The sequence below is a fragment of the Lottia gigantea genome (assembly GCF_000327385.1).
Source record: "Lottia gigantea unplaced genomic scaffold LOTGIsca_8, whole genome shotgun sequence".
NCBI classification, from domain to species: domain Eukaryota; kingdom Metazoa; phylum Mollusca; class Gastropoda; family Lottiidae; genus Lottia; species Lottia gigantea.
The window spans coordinates 4,309,047-4,331,474 of NW_008710662.1; the positions used below are offsets into that span (position 1 = coordinate 4,309,047).

At 30.9% G+C, this 22,428-nt stretch overlaps 2 protein-coding genes across 2 annotated transcripts; one reads left to right on the top strand and one right to left on the bottom strand.

Annotated features, from left to right (window-relative positions):
• Positions 1–2,134: 2,134 nt before the first annotated feature.
• Positions 2,135–7,123, bottom strand: LOTGIDRAFT_211219 (hypothetical protein; the record flags this gene model as incomplete). Its single annotated transcript, XM_009067106.1, has 10 exons — positions 2,135–2,310; positions 2,704–2,844; positions 3,001–3,231; positions 3,458–3,655; positions 4,541–4,658; positions 5,101–5,367; positions 5,737–5,833; positions 6,162–6,337; positions 6,505–6,733; positions 7,023–7,123. 10 exons carry the CDS (start codon positions 7,121–7,123, stop codon positions 2,135–2,137), a joined length of 1,734 nt encoding a protein of 577 aa, XP_009065354.1.
• Positions 7,124–11,296: 4,173 nt separating this feature from the next.
• LOTGIDRAFT_155571 (hypothetical protein) lies at positions 11,297–21,681 on the top strand (the record flags this gene model as incomplete). Its single annotated transcript, XM_009067107.1, has 13 exons — positions 11,297–11,308; positions 12,048–12,185; positions 12,559–12,649; positions 13,234–13,311; positions 13,638–13,746; positions 14,054–14,120; positions 14,446–14,519; positions 14,956–15,028; positions 15,293–15,364; positions 15,805–17,931; positions 18,179–20,031; positions 20,532–20,594; positions 21,579–21,681. 13 exons carry the CDS (start codon positions 11,297–11,299, stop codon positions 21,679–21,681), a joined length of 4,860 nt encoding a protein of 1,619 aa, XP_009065355.1.
• Between the last annotated feature and the right edge of the window lie 747 nt (positions 21,682–22,428).

Below are 22,428 nucleotides of genomic sequence, written 5' to 3' on the forward strand. Positions count from 1 at the left end.
ACAGGTGTAAATTACGGAGGTCTGATTGGGGTGTCCGTCTACAGACTTAAACTATAGACGTAAATTACTGAGGTCTGATTAAGGTCTATAGTCGTAAATTACTAAGGTCTGATTGGGGTTTCCGTCTACAGACAAAATTACTGAGGTCTGATTTGGGTTTCCGTCTACAGACGTAAATTACTGAGGTCTGATTGAAGTTTCCGTCTACAGACAAAATTACTGAGGTCTGTTTGGGGTTTCCGTCTGCAGACGTAAATTACTGAGGTCTCATTGGGGTTTCCGTCTACATACTTAAACTACAGACGTAAATTACTGAGGTCTGATTAGGGTCTACAGGACGTAAATTACTGAGGTCTGATTGGGGTTTCAGTCTACAGACTTAATTACTGAGTCTGATGGGGTTTTCCGTCTACAGACTTAAATCACTGGGGTCTCATTGGGGTTTCCGTCTACAGACTGAGCTCTGGGTTCCTCTATAGGCTACATAATAAAATAAGGAGACCTGATTGAGGTTTAAGGTAACAACTTACAATACCGAGCTCGGGTGGAGGTAGCCTTATCTTATACATGATAATATATTGAACTTTGTGGGTTGGTAGATGACTAGTTAACGTCCACTTTCAGCTTTGATTGAGGTCCCGTATGTATACATACTTATTGATATTACCATTAGTAGTTTCAAATTACTGAGTTTTTATTAAGTGTCTGCATGCAAATTCCAACAACTGAGGTTTGAAGCTTTAGGAATATTTATTGAACAAAGCGTCGGTATGCAGCACGAAGCTTTCATCTAGGTTTCCTCCTGAAGTTTAGAAATAAAAGTCCAATAGTTTTTAGCCAACCTGCAGCTTGGTATTCTTTAATTGGGGTGTCTGTAAGGGGATTTAAAATGATGTTCTACAAAACTTCGATTAAGGTGGCCGTGTGGATGAAAATTGATGTCTTCTTGCTTCAGATTCATGCTAATAAAAAATGTATACCTAATCATAAGTACCATCCTTGTGATCAGGGTTCTCTTGGGTATTGTAAAAAATATATTTATCCATTGATAATTCAACCTAATTGGTACTTCCTCTCAAGCATGCCAAAGTACATGAATGATTAACACCATAATAGGATGGTTAGGGTAGGGTCACAGTCTATTGAAAGAAAGTTTGATATAACATCTCGTTAGAACATCCATTGACAGAATCCATAGAAATTTGATATATTGTTCAATTCCATCATCCTTTTAAAACATCATTTCATCCCCGACTGTCTTCAATGGAGATTTTAAAGATATAAAATAAACCATAATGATGTAAGGAATCTCATAAAAGGGCCTTATTGTTTTATTCTGTTGAAAAATACTGATAGGCTGAATAAGAATCATCACAATTCAGATTAGCTGGACAGTGGGTGGGAAAAAAACGTTTAACCAAATTTCAATGTTACTTGTGTATTTCAAAACTAAATCAGATTGATGATTAAAAGCAAGCACTTTTTCGTTAACAAAACAATAAGTTAGTTATAAATGCAACAATAGAGTGTATAATATATGATAAATAAAGATGATATCTCCTCACATCATAATGTTCCGAGATCAATTGATGTATTATTATTCACCTTATTATAGTCCTAGAAACTTACTCATTAAAAGTTAATGTCCCCGATGGAATTTGATCTGTGTAAAGCACTATTTCATTCAAAATATACCACAAAACAATTTTCAGACATAAAAAGTGAATGGCAAAATTGTCTTCTTTTTGACTTCAAGCTATATACCGACTTAACAGCATTAAAAGGTTATGATATTAAGTTGTCTATCTGATTGCACAAAATAGTTTATTACTGACCAAGGCTTGCTATGAAAATTTCAGAGTGTGACATAAAGCTCTCATTGCCCTTAAACCATAAAAAAACTTCTTTTCAATCCCTTTAAAACAAGAGTTGATGTTAAGACTAAAGTTTAGACATTTCTAGGACTTGTTTTTCTATAAATATCTATGGAATCATACACTATCACATTTTTATCTTCAGTTTAGAAGATTGGTGAAATGCCTCCGTTCATTTCACATCCATAACATTTCACTATCACAATATAGACACCAATGTATATATTTATACTGTATATTAGTATATATCACTAGGCCTGCTATAAAACTGGTTTATCTATGACAGTGACACCAGCATAACTTCGTCCTGTCATCATGCTAGATGATAATAATGTCCATGTATCAGATTTACTGTCATATACTTCTACTGATCCTAAATTACTGGATCCATCATCACCTCCCACAACATATAATAATCCATTGTTAGCTACAACTCCTACAAAATATATTAATACATTAGTAACTACATATAAATTCATGAGAGTCAAAAGAGATAACATTGTATCTGTCATTGAGTCGTAAACTGCCAACATGATCTTTTTGGATAATGACAATATAATTCAGAAAAATCAACTAAAAACTAAAGGAAAAAAGGGCAATAACTCCGCTTTATACAGACGACTGCAATAAAATTGGTGATCTTCTCTCTATAATATATACAAATAATTAATTTTATCAGAATCAATGAAATACTGTAGCTTACAAGGAAATATAAATAAGCAGATTGAGAAAGTGTGGAGATGACAAGAATGTCTACAATATGCATGTTTTCAGAATTCTGTTTCTAAACTGTAAACATAGAGATGAAAAATATATACAAATTATTCACCTGCATTTCGTCGACAAAGATGCATATCAGCTACAGGAGTCCATGTATTACATTCTGGATTATATACCTCTACACTCTTTCTAACTAAAGGTCCATCATGTCCTCCAACAGCATACAATAACCCATCAACAACACCAACGCCTACAATAATAAGTTGATAATTTAGATTCCTTGTTGTCAAAGGGGAATAATTCAAGTAACATAAAATGTAGCAAGTTCTTCTTACATCATACAATAAATCACCGTATGTATAATACAAATATAACCAAATTAATTACAAATGTATGCTTTTCCTACCTGCTCCACTTCTTCTACATGACATTTCTGCTACAAGTATCCATACATCAGCTAGTATATTATAACATTCTACAGAACTTAGACATTGTCTACTGGCCCCATCATATCCCCCGACAGCATATAGAAACCCTCCTACTACCCCCACGCCTACACTACTTCTTCTTACACTCATAGACGGCATCATCTTCCATTCTCCTGTTCTAACATCAAAATATTCAGCACTATCTAGACCTGGAATAGGATAAATGATTTCTGCGTTAAACTTGATGATTAAAAACGACAAATAATTCAACATTTTCAGGTTAATAACAAACGTAGCTATATAGTCAGTTTTCAAAGATATATTATCTGAAAACTTTACTACAATTTCATTCATGACCCTTTAAAAAGCAATGAAGATCTAAGCTTAATATAAAATTCAATTTGGTTAACATATGTTACAGTACTAAATCATTACCTGTAGAACCATCAAAACCTCCAACAGCATAAATAAGATTATTTAATACAGCTACTCCTAATGTACTTCTTCTAGCTTCCATACTAGGACAAGCTGTCCATGTATCTTTTAATGGATCATATACATCTACAGTTCTTACTCGCAATGATCCATTAAACCCACCTACAGCATAGACTGATCCATTTAATACTGCTACACCTAGAAAATAGACAGCGTATTTTTTATTATTTTGACATAGTATGCTCCCAGTTGCCTTTCTTAGGGGGAAGAGCCGTGGCATTTCTCTCATTAATTACAGTTTAATTCATGAGGCCAATTATTATCAACTTTTAAGTCAGATATGATTAAGGATAGGAAAAAGATCATGTACACATTCTACTAGTTAATATACAGCTCTTGATATATTGTTTCTTTTGATTACCTTTTGTTTGTTAATTCAATAAATAAATTCCAATAAATCAATAACTAGAGATTATTCTAAAAATTTAATATTATACAAAAATTTGTTTTCAGACACTTTTCAAAATCAAAGATAGCCTTGTGAAGCAAGGTGACATATTTCCACCAGCAGTACAAATCATTGTTTGTAGCCTGCAGAGTGACCACGAAACAAGTGTGAACGGAAGGACAGATGGACGACAATATGCTTCCATACTACATGTGGGCATATAAAAAGAATCCATAAAGAATTGTTGCTTGTAGAGTGAAAAAATCATCACGTAAATTGATAGGGATCATCTTCATAATGACATTGACCCACAAAATAAAAATCAAAAGAATCCACAAAGATGTTTCTCCTATAGAGTGAGCACGAGTTGCAAAATGCAGCTAATAGAGTGAAAACGCTAGGTCAGACATAATATTTCTCTCTTAAAAATTATCGGATCATCATGAAAATTGATAGCAATCATCTTCATAATGACATACAAGATAAAAATTGAAAGAATCCATAAAGAATTGTAGCCTGTAGAATGAGCATAAGCTAAATGTGAATGTACAGACCAGCCGGGCTATATATACCACATATATCGTGGGTGTATAAAAATGAGGTGTAGAGTCTTATAAGATAATATTGATACAGACCACAACGACATCTTCTAGTAGGCATCTCAGCTAACTGATACCATCGTTCTTCTTGAAAATCATAACATTCTACACTTCTTATAGCTTTAGGTGCTTGTCCACCTATCATTAATAATACCTACAAAATAATAATATATATCTAGTTGACCATGGTTATTTACCAGTATCATTTATCATGTCTATCTTATTTCATAGTAGAAGTGTCTGCAATCTATGGAATAAAACAAATTATTTTCGTTTGACCAAATCTTTACTAAAATGAACATAGATCAACAGCATTAGCAACCAAATACAAAACAACTTTGGCTTTCCTGCAACCATAATTTAAAAAAACATCACCAAAGATATTTATGAAGTTCTGGCACCTGTTTAGTGTAGCTTTTTAGAGTATTAACAAAGTTTTGATCATCTTTAGTAAATGATCAATTGTTGAATTAAAGATAATGGAGTTGTAATTTAACTATAATACATGTATTTGAATGTGACAAGTTGGAAGTTGGAACAGATATGGAAGTATTAATTAAACCCTTTCGATTATATTTAAAACATAATAAACATACTTTTGGTAAGCCTATGGGGTTTCTAGGTTGAGTTCTGGGTGTTTTAAATGAGACTTTTTGATCAGCTTTAAGTAAATGAAACTTCATAGCTTCTATAAGAAAATCTTTACAGATAGTATTAGATTTAACTAATGGTTCTTCTTCTACTCGTTGTACTAAATAATCTTGAGACATTAGAGGTAATCTAACATGTTCTATTAGTTGTGATATAATATCTTTTCTACTACCAATATCATGTTGTATCCACGACATTACACCTTCAAATACCTACAATAATGAATATATTTTTAATACAGCTTAATCACCGAAGTTCCAACTTTTCTTTACATTCATGTTGAAGAGGAATCTTTCAAGCTCATACAGTGTTTCAGGAATCAATTTTTATTCTTTAAGTCGATTAAATGAAATGTTAATTATCTAGCTACTACTGGTTGAAGAGAGGCTGAGCTTTTCAAATCCTCATAAATGGACAATGATCAATGATTGCCACTCTGAACGTGCTTCTTTGATCTTTGATCAAACAGCAAATCACAATTCTGCATTAAAACTAGTCTCAGTCGTAGATGGTATTTCTTAAATATCTATTATAATATATATTCCATGGCTTGAATACACTTAAGCTGGCTAATAACAAACCTGTTCTTCAGATGTTACTGTTAATCTATCACTAGATATTAATTTCTTCATCTGATTTTCATTTAATGATAAAAATTCATCATAATGAACAACCTCACTGAAAACAATATGAATTTTCTATACAGTTTACATCTATTGTCTTTCTCATTCATCCAAAAAAACATTTATATGTTACATTTCATATTACAGAAAGTCAATCCATCTATTAATTGATTTAACAATTGTGAATAAAATGGAAATTTTATTTAGAAATGGAAATTTGTTATTGATGCATACTTAAATTGTCAAGTATTACAATAAATTCATAATTTTTACCATAGATCAAAATATTGATCATATAATTCATATGTTTATCGGCTGGCCTAGATTTAATCCACTTACTTTTACCAGAAACCAATCAACGAATAACAGGTTCATATACTTACGTGAAATGTTGTTCAGAGTAGGTTTGAGCATAATTAAACAATTCAGAGCAGGCATGAACATCAGCAAAATCTCTAATACCAAGACAATTTGAGGGATGTAACTGAGCTTGAAGGAATTCACAACATGCATCTCTTACTTCTGTTAACTGTAGAATGTTGGCTGCTGGTAATAATGTCTGAAATAGGAAATATACTTGTTATTAGATACCATATACAAATAATTTGTTTTTATGGCAATTCTCTTAATGAAAATGTTTACAGTTTAAATCATCAACTTAATATTTTTATAATATAAGTGTTCCTAATACACATAGGTTAAAGATTCACTACGGAATTTCCTTACTTGGACATTTTCTTCTGTTACATGTATTTCAGACGTATAAACAAAATCTACTAATAATGATAAGGCTTTAGCATCTATTTCTTGTAAGGTAATTCTTTCAGCTTTTGATTCAAACATCTCTCCAGTAAACATAGCATAGAAATACTGACTGCATGATGACAAAACTGCTTTATGAGCTGAAATCTCTACAACATCAGCTACCAATATAACATCACATAATAAACTACACCTGAAATGTAACACAAAAAAAAATATAAGGACATGAATATTGATAGACTACTTAGTAATAAGGTGTAAGTAGTAAATGAAATGAAATGAATGGAGTTTTACGTCCTACTTATCTGCACCATGTGGGCTAATGAAGATGGAGGTGTAAATAGTAGTAGGTTCACATACACTACATCTAATTACCATGAAGATGATAAAACAACTAGAGTCGACCAAGTAACCCAAAATACACTTTTATAATTGCTCAATTTTATCCCTTCTATACAAAATATTCATATCAATTATCTTACTTTCTCATTTGATTTAAACAATCAAATGCTTTCTGTGTATGTTGAGGATGTTTATAAGCTGGTCTTTCTCTTCCAGAGATAATCTTTGGTCTTACATCCATTTTCAATATGACAGAAAAAGGAGTTCAGAACTAACACCTCTTAATCAGCTATTAGACCTATCTCTGAAATCATAAAGTACTTAAACTGAAATCTTTAATCATTAAATGTTCATTGACAACACTACATTTCTTATTTTCTAATTTCATAGTGGGTAACGAGGCAAAGGCCAGTTGAGATTACTTTTTGTTATGTTGACGGCACTTTAATCCATGTGTAGTAAAAAAAATTGAAAATCAAAATAAAAACTCTAATGTCAAATATGCGATGTCTAGGTAGAGGTAGCCAGGGTCTGGAATTTGTCCCCAAAGTTGATTGGTGCATGCACGAATTCTAAGAATTTTGAATTTTTGTAATGCACATGTCATGATGAGTAAACTGAAGTTCTGGTATTTAGTGAAAAAGAAGCTTGTCAAATAGTGAATAAGAAGCTTGACAAGTTCATGGCTAATTATCCACTACTGACTACGATATCAATATGAAATATTGACTATGATTATGATTCACGTCATTGCTAGAAAACCATGCAGGGAATTGAATATCTAATCATCTTTTTTGTTTGACTGGGTGCAGTCTACGTCTAGTTTTAGGTGCACTGCAGAGTAATCCTTCAAATGAAAAAATTGAAGTTTGGGTTGAGAGACTGCTGCTAGCATATTGTGTAATTATCAAAATTAATTCTCACCCTTGTCAACCAAATCTAATTGGTCAGCACTGGAAATGCCTGGGACACCATGAGTAAACAACATGTAGGTTAATCCTAACTTTAATATATATTCATCAAAAAAATAAATATTTTCTTTTTTTGGTATCAGCTACCGGAATCGAGTACTGCGCATGTTTTGTAGTGTTGCCAGATTGAGTTGTGACTGCTATTTGCACTTTCCTTACCTTACCTCTTTTTATATGCATTATGCATTGCACTGTATAATATTTCATCAAAGTTGATTTTATGTACCCTTATTTTGAAAACTTTATTTGATTTTAACAAAGATTAGTTTCACCCATCATTCAGATTGGTAAAATAATCTGGCAAATCTGCAAGCACCTGTCAACAAATAATTATCAAAACAGAGGCAACTTTCCCTCTTCAATTTCGAGTAACTTTTTCGGATAAAAATGAAGAGCAAAGATAAAATAATACAATGACAGTGTTGCAGGTATTATTTCAAATAAAAATCAATCCTTTGAAATTGTGATTGCTGAAACTTGAATTGATTTTTCATCGTAAAACAAATTTAAGTTTGTCGTTTTGTATCATGCATGATTGGGCTTGTTTAGTTTAAAATACAATAGACATTGTAGATCTAATAAATTTAAGAATTTAGTAACCCTGAAAGAAGTCAAAGTCAGAGTTAATTTGATGTATACCTTAGTTTACAATAACTAAGATTTGATGACGATAATGTTTCACCTATATTACAGTAGAACTAATTGCAATCCAAAGTCGAAATTATTAATTAAGGCATGACACACAATGCAAGTCCTTTCTGAGATATTGAAACCTTATAAAACTCATCGAAAAACCATCATGATCATGAAATATAACAAAACCATTATCCATGAAGAATCCTTGTAAAATGAAATTAGCCTATTTGTTGGACTTTGGCTATATCAACTACGGGTATTATATAATTGTCTGCTTCCAGCTAGATTTCTTTTCCCTGCAAACCTGGCTTACTGCATTATAATTCATAAGCTACCTTGATTTTGTTATTCATTATTCATTCACCGGAAATTCATTTCATTTGATACTTTTTATGACTGGAGTTTTTGTTGCTATTTCAACTATATATATATATAGGAATGAATAAGTTTTATACATAGGTATCTAAACTCTCAGACTAATGGCCTGTGTTTATGAGGTCTGCAATACTAAATATGCCAAACAACTACCAAAAAACAGAACGAAATTAAAAACTTCATGTAACCTTTTTAGAGTAGTTTTGGCGTTAAAAAAAATTAACGGCTGGATTTTTTTAGTTACAACTTTCAGATACGTGAAATTCTTTTGAACATTTCTCTTGATCTTGTTGGATAGTTTTTACAAATAAAAGCAAAAAAAAATTTGGACCTACAAGCGGAATGTCTCTTTAAAGGAGGGGGTAGTATTAAAAAAGTGTTCATATTAAGTCTACTTCTAAATCTCATTCATAAATTTATTTTATGGTATCCTGCAAATTTGTATCTCTTTTTTATTGGCATCATTGAGTGAGTACTGTAAATGAAAGATTGAAAGTTGTTTTATAATGATCATGAGTAAACATGCCTACTTTATGAATCACTGATTAATGCATATTGGCATGACCGAAAATTGTGTCAGTTATTATTACATTGATTGAAAACAAAACGAGTTCTACTGCTTGAATAACTTTATAATTAATGGAGATTTAACGAGCAGATCTATTTGTCAATACTTGGTAAAAAAATCTATAATAATGTTCATGACTGGGTAAGGTTATTGTTGATAAGGAACTATTGAATAGAATATCATATTGTTCAACCATAAATACCAAACTCGTCTTACTAGATTTGTGTTTAGAAAACTCCTGTCTATATTGAAATCAAGTATACTAGCTGTGATATTCATTCTTATGTTATATTGGATTAATCATATTTAGTGTGATAGGATTATATGTTATATTTCAAATCAGGAATATTTTAAAGTGAAGGTAGTATACTACTTTGCTATCAAGGTCGTAATGTCTTTGTTCCAATATTTTGGACTTCTGATATCTTTCATTTCTTTCATACTACCTCTCTTCATATATCTTTTGTCTTCTGTATGCAAATCTTAGAATTAACATTGATGTAATGTCATGAATATCATTAATGGCTCCATTAACGTTCGTTGTGTGAAATTGATTCCATTTGCTGTATAATCAAGACTTCTAGATAATGATGAGCAAGATTTACTGCAGAAACAAAAAAACTACTAGAGATCTTGCAAGAGATAATTTACATAGTACTTCTTCAATGATTCTCCATAAACAATTTTTTAGCTACTGACAGCTCTTATTGGAAAAAACATTTGATATCATGATCTGAACTACAGGATTTTAATAGTGGCTTGTTATAGATCATAAGTTTATTTAAAGCACTCTGCTGTTATCTGACTAACTTAAGTAGGCTTTGAATTTTCATTCTATTTATGCTACAAATGTGATCTGTCAGCTCGTATACTGCATGATTTTATGACTATATTTCTTTATATAGGCAGGGAACAATCTCTTTTTAAACGAAAATATTCAATTCCGAAGTTTTCTACTTATACATATGCATACAACACAGAACATCTAGGTTTCTAAATGAAAAGGGTAGTATGCAGCAGCAGTGTGTTAAAATTCTTCCACCTTCCTGTACACAGGATTATCAAATTTTACTTTCTGTTTTTTTTTCACTAATGACAAGAGGATGAGTGAGTCTTGTCTATGAAATTCATTTTCAGTCTGTTGTTACTTTCTTCTAGACTACAATATCAATATTTAAATTGATGCATGGTGCCAATTTGAAATGAGAGTGATTGAAATTGTTGTTATTGGAAGGGTTTTGGCAATTAATCTAATCATGAAATTCTGTCTTATAATTGTGGTTAAAGTGCCATCAGTTCACAATCTGACTTGATTCCTGCATGAAACTGTTCTGATAATTTAAACTGATATCAAGCATTCCATTCCTTCAAATAAACTGATCAAAGAAAGAATTATGTATTTATCAGGTCCCCGCAAACGATCATTAAAAAAAACTTCTTTGAATAATTGAATTAGACTAATTGTATTAAAAGGTTTGATATAATATAGTTAAGTTGTTTGTATTTAGACCCTCTTTTATCTATGGTCAATAGTAGATTTTATGGTATTTAAAGGAGTATTTATGTGAAATAGCACTAGCTTTATATTATATTATTATTCTATGATATTGAAGTATTTAGAAAAGACTATATAAGTAAAAGAGTATATATTTGAATAGTTGTTGAGAGTTATTGGTAATATAATATATTCTCTTTTATAACCTAGATAAGATCACCACATTAAATAATCATTGGAACATGTAACAACATGACTCTTTCTACAACCACCTAAATTCTTTTAAGACACCTCTATTGTTTTTGTCAATAAATATTTGTTGACGAATGTTTGTTGACCAATATTTGGAATTTTAAGAATATAATTACAATGTCAAATCATGTAGGTACAAAATATGATTGACCTTGAAAACTTTATAAGAAATTTCAAGAGAAATTGATGTGCAATAACATAAAGTTGTGTTGTAAAAAATACCTTACACAGTTTGAATTAATCCATCATTGTTCACAGCATGGCATGTCTTGTCTTTATTAGTCTAATTTGATACAAAAAGTAAGATGTATACTCTATAAAAGTTCATTGTTCATTCTCTGTTAGCTGATGTACACTCAGAGAATCTTCGACCTCCAATAGCATGAATTTCATCTATAAATATAATACAGGGAGCCTGATCTCTAGCATGATTATATTCATATATCTATCTTACCATCCTACTCATTAGTATTTATTCATTAACAAACAAAACAAACTATTAATTAGGGATTAAAAAGACCATGTTATCTTCGAAGTTTCAATATGTATTAATTTATAACTTTGTTATTGTGATATTTGGTTATGTAGGTGATAGATGTGGTTAATGTCCAATGTCTTATAATAGTTTCCAACAATTTCAGTCTATGAAAAAAACTGTGATTCCATTCACCAACTTATAAAAATGCCCATTTTTTTATGGAATATCGTCAAGTATCGATACATAATCTTGCGAACACGATTTTGCGATACCGATGTGTTGTGCCAGCACTAATTTCATTTACATGTATATTCTTTGAATTTACAGTTATAACTGATCTGAAAGATGTATTGATTTTGATAACATCGTGTTGTGATTTATTATTGATAGGTATATATTCACTGGGCCAACACATTACTACAAGAAATTAATAGGAGAATTGAAGGAACAGAGGAGATTCAAAAAGGAGAGGTTTTATCTGATTTAATTGGTATTTTGATCAATTCATCTATAACTGAAGATATACAGGTAAGACAATAATTTGATTCTCTTGGATGTTTTGTTGGCTTGGCAGATTATGTCATTCATTTCATGGAAACTAGTCTTCAAATGCATGATTGTTGAAAGAGCAACTGTGGCACAGTGTGTTAATTTATGGCTTGATAACTAAGGGTTTTAACATATTGAGATGACATAATTGTAGTCTACTTGTCATGATAGATTATAGTAACCAATAAGAAGCTATGTTAATGATTAATCTAGTTAACAGTAATTGATGACTGATAAGATTGGATTCTGATTTGACTGTACTCACTGTAATTAATTATAATCCATTAGTACAATCTACAAATCTTTACAGTGTGTAATCTATGTAAGGCTTGTATTATTATTATTATTACAGGGCAAACAAAATGTTGATCCTCAAACATATGTGCAGGCTGCTTTGGATCATATGAAGTCAAATGGAATCAAACCAAATTTTACTGCTCAAGGTTTGTTTCTACTTTGTATTTTGAAACTGACATCATCAGTATATTTCATCTATTTTGTGGAATATTTGAAATTATAAGAGAAATGACTGAGCTGTCAATGAGTTGAATTTATAAAACAAAATGGATCTTTAACTGTATTGTGTGAAAATGGATCTATTTTGTGAAGCTTTTGAAAATATAAGAAATGTTAGGACTTTGAAAAGTTTTTCATTTACAATAACAGAACTGTGCAAGGGTTAAATTTATAAAACGAATGGATATTTAACTGTCATATAATGTGTGAAAATGTGTTTACTGAAATTGGTGTTTGCAAAATGGTGGTGTGGCTTGTAAGGCAGGGTATGCTTGCTATTCTGAAACATCTAATGTCACTCTGAGATTACGTTTGGCGACTTGACATCTTATAATACTGAAACTCAACATTTTTGGCGTATTAATTTCAGAGCAAGATTTTAGGAATTTCATTGAATTAAAATTTTTGCTCTTTCCTTTTGGAATAGATTTGATCAAAGGTAACTGAATAGTTAGTTTAGTAAATTAATTGAAGATAGTATATATATATATATTTGGTATATATTTTGTAGATATAATTGATGGAGATATTAAGTCTATATTAGATTGTTTATGGCAACTTATCTTACACTATTGTGTACATGATATTAGTAAGTATAATTTATTTTAAGATAGCATACTTATAAAACTACAACCACAGCACAACTGATATATTGTATTTCATTGCATTGCAATTTAAATAACAATTTTCTCCACATAATTAAATACATCATACACGTTAAATTTTCTTGTAACTTTGCATTAGTAGTATAAAATCAGATCAATTGGCCAACAGACCAGCTTTATATACATAAGCAATAAGCATAAGGTAAAATTGTTTAACATAATCAAAAGAGAATTCTGGCTTCAGTTCAGATGTGATGTCAGTTGACAAAGCGCAAAGATTTCTGTAGATTTTAATTTTGCTATATTTTAGATCATAATATATTTAGAAGAACTGTTGGAATTGGTAAAAGAAATCTGTTAGATTGGTGTCAGAAACCGTTGAATACATTTTTTGATGGAAGAAATACATTAGCAAACAAGTAGGTAGAGATTTTCTCAAAACATAAAGTAAATAATCAATTTAATGGATAGGTTCTGATGAGGAGCTTTCTTTGCCTGTCATTTATCTGAAAGGAGTTGATATTGACAAAAAAGTTCTAAATTCTGAATTATTACAGTTCAAACAATATACTTTAAAAACAGAAAATCAAAAAGTGCATTAATGATATCATAAATTGAAATTTCATTAGACTTTTGATGGTTTCTTCACAAATTAATTGAAGTATTAGTAATCAAATTATTGTAAACTTGAATCATCTTTGAATCACTATGTAATTTGTTTTCTAGTTTATGTGCTGATAATTGGTTTATATTATTACTAGAGAAATTTACAGATTTACTCTCTAAAGATGAGGTATTATAACTCTTCAGTCATTTCATATTATCTACACACAAGTCCTTTATTAAATAATTAGAGATCATCTCATGCTGCTGAAACATACTATGGATGCACTTTCCTCATTAGGAAAACTGGATTTAGAATGGAAGGTCACTTTTAAATATTGGACTTAAACTGAAGGAACAGAGAAAGAAAATCATCAAAAAGAAATAACAAATATGTATTGTTGTTCCCTTATGATGCAATTTGTGTTCCTTGGTATGCTATGCTATAAAAAAGACAAAAAGAATTGAAATAAGCAATCAGAAAGTTCTTTCAAATGATTTACTATTTATTACAGGATAAAGTTACATATCTCAGTAATTTATTAAGAGATATAGAAGTAAAATATGGTATTAGTAAAGATATTTTAATGTAAGTAATGGATTAACCTTCCATATTCCTTAATCTTTTAATCCTCTTACTTTCTACGGAATGGAAAGAAATTGGCCATTCTCAGTTTAACTATGGTTAAATTTACTTTAAATCTATTGTATCTTTGATACTGCCTTCAGGGTAGAGTAGACTTTTCAATCTTGATCATTATTATAACTTACTGTTGTAATTTAGGTTAATAAATATGTGGTCTAAAATCTTTTTTACGCCTTGGTTCAAAAATCATTTACTCACAGCAATTAATGCATTCACTTTTCATTGATTTTACTTGTCTATTGGGTCTATCTAAAGTTGAAAGAGGATTGAATTTGTGTAATTAATGCAGACCTAATGATATTATAGTGGATAAAATGGCACATCATATTAATTTCATCATTAATTGTATATATATAATGTACATATTTTATATCTTCAGACCTTGTGATGTTTTAGATGGTACAGTTGATGAGCATTCTTTAATGATATATATTTCACTCTTAAGAAGAAAGGTATAGCCTATCATATCATCTTATATCACATGAAAATATCTTCATTATGATTCCACCAGGACTATTCCACATTAATTAAATTTCAAATAGTTGTGCAATTGAAAGTATATAAAAAATGACTTCAAAATAACAATATAAATTCAAAAAAGAAATATTTTGATAATAGACTTGATGCTTTATCTCATTGTTGAGCCACTGTAGTTGTGTGTTTGATTTTCCTTCAAAATATTGATGACTTTTTTCCAATTTTTTTTCCAATTTTAGACGGAAGGCAGAATATTTAACACAGAACCTGAACAACAACAAAAACAATATACTCTTAGTAACGATACTAAGGTAAGAAAATTCAGTATGTAATACTCACATAAATAAGACTCATTTGTTTTTTTGGAAACAGCAGCATGAAAGGTATGTTCTGGATGATATGGCATTATGGAACTCTGCCTTCCTTAAGATGCTTTGGATAAGGAATAGAATGCCTGCTTTAGCTCTATGATGTTCTCAGTATTAAGACTAGAATGCTTTCTATAGCTCATTAAAGTGCTTTAGAGTAGGACTGGAATACCTTTTTAAGTTCATTAAGGTGTAGGGATTAAAATCTGGATGTTTTTGTTAACTATGAGGTGCAGGGGATTAGATCCTGGTTGCCCTTTGTGATTTGATAAGAAAATCTTATTGTGGTTTGCTGTGATGCCTCTTCCCCTTGCATTTTTTTATCTTTCAATTAAAGTTGTGTCCCTTTAATAACTTTTCTATAATGAACTATTTTGTTTCAGATTGAAGAATTAAGTGATAATCAATCATTAACAGAAGAGAAGACAGTTCCTGAAGATTCTAAAATGACAGAAACAACCACACAGATTAAAACAGAATATGATACAGATTTTATAGATGGTACTCATTATAAACCTGTGTATCGTAAAGAAGAAGAGAAAGCTATCATATTGAAACGACCTACTGATTACTATAACCAATGGGAGAAGAATATTGATCGTTTATCACAAGGACCTGAAACAACATCTATAATAACAGATAGTAACACTACACCAGAAGATATCCTACTAAATATTGATGATTTTAATGACAGTTTTGATAAATCACGTTCCCATTCTGAAAAATTATATAAACCAGACTTCAGTAATGATGATAAAAATAGTGATAGTTTGAGAAGTGAATCCAGAAGTCCAACTCGAATCATTGATAGATATCAAACAAGACGAGAATACAGACACAGTCCTGAACCTAGATCTAGAAATCAAACTCCAGACTCTGGTAATGATACATCATCTGAGAGGAAGTCTAGAAGCAATGTGAAGTTTCATGGTAGAAGAGATGATAGATCACCAAGTCCTGAAGCTTTTAGTCATTTTGATGAGTTAAAACTTGCTCGAAAAGATGTAGATAGAACTATGCCTAAAGGGGAATTACATAAACGTTCTAGATCAGATGAAAGACATTATAAACTTGATGACCAAATTAGTGAAAGAACCAAAGCCTTACGTCTCAGAGCTTCACAATCTTTAGGACGTGAAAATCGTATACGTAAACGAAATGAAGAAATGCAGGCCTATAATAATAATATAACTGATGAAATGATCAAGAGTAATTTAGGATTTAAAAGTGATCCAGTCAATGTTATCACTCCATTACGTCATATTGGTAGTGCTGAACGAATTTATAAGGATGAAGACTCAACATTCATTAAATTGTTAGATGTTCAACGAAATCGACCTCTACCATATGAACTAGGATCAGCTAGAATTCCTAGAAGAGAAGCTTGGGAGGGAAGAAAGAGCTACAGTTATGATGATCTATTAGATGATGAGAGGGACATTGGAGGTCATAGAGAGTTCCTAGGTTCATTGGACAGAGAAATTGATCAGATTGATGATAGTATTGAAAGTTTAGATAGATCACGAAGACTACCAAGAATTTCATCCTTGAGTGATGTAAATGATAAATTATGGTCACAAGAATTTCGAGACATTAGCAGTATCAGTAATCCATATCACTCTACCTATAACATACATGATGATAATAGACATTTATCTCTAGAAACATACAGAAGTCGATCCCTGAGTCCACGATCCAGAATACCATTATCTACCTACCCTCCAGCGTATACCAGACCTAGGTCATCACTGGGTATCTGTCAACCCAATTATAGATCTAACTTTAATTATGAAGAAATTGGATTGGAGGATGGAAAATATCGCCATGAACCACTTGGTAGATTTGATGTTCGTACTAATTATTATAATCCTGATTATAACTCACATACAGAAATAGAAACAAGTTATGTATCTCGAGCTACATCTATGTCCCCGACTCGCCATCAAACTATTGATCTAGGGTACTCCAGTCCAGTTCGAAGAGTCAATGATGAAATTTGGGGATCAGAAGTAGCTGAAACTGATGGTTTTGATCCAAATAGACAAGAGAAATGGAAACATTTGATTAACCTTACTGATATGACTAATGAAGATGTTATAGAATTAAAACAAGCCCTGGCTAGTGCTATTGTAGAAAATGATATTTTATATGCCAAATTAACCAATGCTAAGAAAGAGTTTTCTGAAAAGTTGATGAAAACTACTGAAGTACTTGATGATTGCCGAAAACATTTAGCTACTGCCCAAGCTGAAAATCAGGAATTACGAACATTTTTAAATCAAGAAAAACGGATCAATGCTGCTCTGGAAGCAAAAGTTAAGGAACTAGAAGAACAGTTGAATATTTCAGAAACTAACTACAATCAATTGGAGATTAAACTTGAAGATGCTCTGAGAGAAGTAGAACAGTTAAGAGGAGAATTAAATGAATTAGAGGATTGTGAATTGGAGAATGAACAGTTGACAAATAAAGTAACAACATTGGAAAGAAACAATAAAGCTTTATCTGAGGTAAGTGGTTATTTTTTGATTATTTTACCTGTCATTGCTTATTTGTACAATTGTAGATTAGTCGCAAGGGTACAGTTAGTGAAATACCAACAAGATATTCTCCTGTATATGAAAAATAATATTAAAAAAAAATTCCAATGCTCTTCTTAGAGGGTGAGTAGTATTCTCAAATATTCTAGAGTAGTGAAGGGTTGGTTGTTTATTGCATAATATTAATTTTTTAATATATTTTGATAATGTATTTCAGGATTTAAGTAAAATGCAAGAAACTCATGAGAAGTCTCAAACAACAATTCGAGAAATAAGAAAATGTCTAGAAGAGGTACGTAATGAAAGACATGAGTTACAAGATGAAGTATCCAGATTAAAGTATAAAGAAAGATATACACCAACTGTGCCAGAACCTTCCATTAACAGATATACTGAGAGAATTCTAGAACATGATATAGAGAAACCTTCCACTCCTATTAGAACATTTAAACCAATAATAGAGACCCCAGTATCATCTCCAGTACAATCTATCTCAACAACATACTCTGAGAGACAGACCACAATACCTGATAGACAGACAACTATACCAACTAGACAGCCTGATAGACAGATTTTTATTCCCAGTAGACATACAGCATCACTTGATAGACAAACAACATCTACAAGACGGAGAACTGTACCAACTAGACACATAGGTACATCTCCAATTAGACATACTTCTCCAATTAGACATACTTCTCCAATAAGACATACTTCTCCGATAAGACATACTTCTCCAATTAGACATACGTCCCCGCCTAGATATACGTCCCCGCCTAGATATACATCCCCGCCTAGATATACTTCCCCAATTCGCAGGACTTCTCCAATAAGACATACGTCTCCAATTCGAAGGACATCTCCTATCCGTCAGTCATATATCTCACCGACAAGATTATCTACCATCCCGTCGTCAAGATTTGCCACCAGTGATAGTACATCAAAATTCTCCTCTTCTAAGATTGACAGAGATAGTTACAGAAGTGAGGGAAAATTTACAGAAAAGAAATTTACAGATTATCCTGTGAGAGATACATATAGTAGTTCCAGTATTAATAAAACAAAGGGATCAACCTCCGTACCAATCAGTTACACTTCAAGAACCACATCGCCTCCTAGAGAGTACACACATAGAACAACATCTCCAATACGTACCTTCTCTCCAACTAGATCTGTATCAGAAGGTAGAAATAGTAGATATTCTACCTTTAATACGACTCATAATTACAAACCTTCAACAACCACCACCCGATATACACAACGATCTACCAGTCCCTTTAAATATTCTGATATCACTGTGCCTTCAAACTATAGAGAAATCTATCCACATCGAAAGTCCCGTTACTCTGCAGAACGAAGTAGTTTTAACAGCTCGAGGGATTATGAAAGTAGGAAGAGTACCACAACTACTAATAAATTTACAGATTATCCTGATCTAAAACATTATCCCTCTAGATTACGATTTGATGATGATAATATTAGACAAAAGGATACAACACCTAACAAATCAACATCACAATATGCAGAAAACTTCCATGATGAATCTGGTGATGAAGAATATGAGTATAAGTACACTCGTAAAGTTACTACTGAGACAACCAATAACCAGTCTTCTTACAATGATGAAACATCTAAACCTTTCACAGAACATATCAGTAGAAGAGATAGAACCTTTGGTGAACCAGCCTTTCATTCAAGAATAAGAAGCAGAAGTCAAAGTCCCTTCTCTGCCAGAACAACTCTACATAATGAAGATTTCAATCGGGAACTAAATTCTGTATTTAATAGACATGATAGTATCAGAGCAAGAAGTACCAGTCCAGCTAGGTTTCCTAGAAGAGGTATATTGAAGAATGCTAGAAGTGATCAGAATATTAATCTTAGTGGTAGAAGTGTCAGTCCTGTACCATTCTCTTCATACAGACATAACAGTGCAGCATCTAGATTTTCTACAAGTGATAACAAGACTAAAGTTCGTATAACTCCTAGCAGTACCTCAGATTATAGTAGAAGTGTTATATCTTCTAATTCTACAGCTGTAGCACCAAATACTAAATACCAGATAGAAATGTAAGTATATATTAAAAAAGATATAATTGAGACACATTCTTACAATCCTTTTGCATGAATTAAATATGAATACATGAATTTAAGCACAACAGGTTTTTTATATATAGAAATATTATATTCTTATCTAACTTAAACATATTTTAATGTTATAAATTCTACAATTGGGATTCAAAATAGCTAAATTATATTCATACCATATTCAATTATTATTGTTATTTTAAGACAAGTGCTTCTAAGCACTGTAGAGCTCTCAAATTCAATCTTGATCTAAATTTTATGATAAATATGGATACAAACCAGTTTATTTATTCAAATTAAATATAAACTGTAGATTTTAGCAGCAAGGAATGCACACTGTCAATAATATACATAGTTGTAGGTTTGTAACTCAGGAGTATTATTTAAATAGTATATGCATACCACATAAGTATAGTATATGTATAAAAATAAATTTTTGATAAAACTTTGAGGAAATAATGTATTATTTTGATGTTGATTAGTGATGGTGATTTAAATGTTATGGTCAATGGGAAAGTAAATGTTGTTACTAATGACAACATTCGGTAAGTTAAACTAGGTACTGTGTCAAAATGATCCCCATATATTTTATGCTTCATTTTTGAACTACAGTCTCTTACTAATAGTATTAGTAATAGTAATATTTTACAGTATAGAGCTTTTCTTCTAACATTTTCTCTTTGATTAACAGAAAATAATGGTCATTAAAGCTTATCTTAGAGCTTAACATTTTAATGAAGACCACAGTATAATCTTACCTACTTATTTCTAGGGTGAATTCCACAAATGAATATTAGTTATATCTATAGTATTATATTTTTAAATTTCTGATATTTGTCAGTAGTTTATATGTTCTTGGTAACTCTGGTATAGTATAGCTTTAGAAAGTCTGTTATCTTGTGAAATTAGTTTTAATTATACTGTGGTCTGTGGCTCTGTCTTACATGCTAGTTTATAGTTGAATGATCTTCAACCTGCTGTTGTTTCATTTAATGTTTGATACAGTTTTGTTTTATTTCACGTTACATAAAATTTCAAACTATTTTGAAAAACCTATGGAATAAAATGGGTGGTTTGACTCTAGAACTCAATTGTTGCTTGCATGATTTAAACTTTATTTTACTTCTATTCTTCAATGTGATATTCTGTAATCTGTACATTAAATATTAAGTACTATTACAAACTAGCAGGTTAATAATAACTGGAAGGCCATACTATTTCTGAAATCAGTTCTTTTACTTTAAGCTCTTGAGCTCGTCAGCAGCTCTAAGTTCTCTGGCAAGACAAGATATGCCTAAGCTAACGTTGTATCTGTCAACTAAGTCAGCTAAGCTTAAAGTTCTCATTTGTTTTTTTCTTTTTCTCAAATATATAAGTGTTCTTATTCACATTGGTCGATGCAACGTATTAAGATTTATCTACATTTTATATACTTGATATACTTTCTATTGATTCCACATGTTCTCTGAGAAATTTAACAGTATGCACAGAAACACATTCTATAATATATATCTTATCTGTATTTACAGTAACACCCCACCACCATTAAGTGATGAACAGAGAAGCTATGCTAATCACCTGATAGAGAAATATACCAAACCAAGCTGTAGTCTTCGGACCATTAATATATAGTTTAAACATTAATAGTCTTGTATTTATTTATTTATAATCTGTGATTTTTATTCCATCCATTTGTTTATTGTTAATATTGTTGAGTTTTGAAAAAGACACATTCCGTCCTTTATTAAGTAATGCTAGTTTTTAAAAATTTAAGTATTGTATTATATAGATTTTTGAATTATATTAGTCTCTTTTCTCTTTATGTTATATTTTTTGTATTTTAAGTATTAGTATTTTTATTGTTATTACATGTTATTTGGATTAGGCTAATGTCTATTCAATATTTTGATGTATAAGTTATGTAAAACTTGTCAGGGTTACAATTATGTGATATTCAAAATTCAATTTTTAATTGCTTTATTTCATATTAGAAGTTTCCTTGATATTTATTTTCTATATAATTAGTTATTTATAAATATTTCTTTTATTCAAAGAATTTATATCTAGATATCTAAAATACAGTTAACTTAAATTGTGTTAAGATGTTATTACATGTGAATCTATACACATTTAATGGAACTGTTTTGAATTTTATTAGGTAGAATAAGAAATAGGTTTTATTTTTTGTTTTTTTTTATTGAGATATGTCTTGTTTCTTTTTTATTGAGATCTGTCTCGTTTCTACTTATGGAGAGATGTCTTGTATCTTTAGAAACATATATATTTGATAGCTTGTTTCTTTAGAAACAGATATATTGGATAGCTTGTTTCTTTAGAAACAGATATATTGGATAGCTTGTTTCTTTTGAGACAGATATA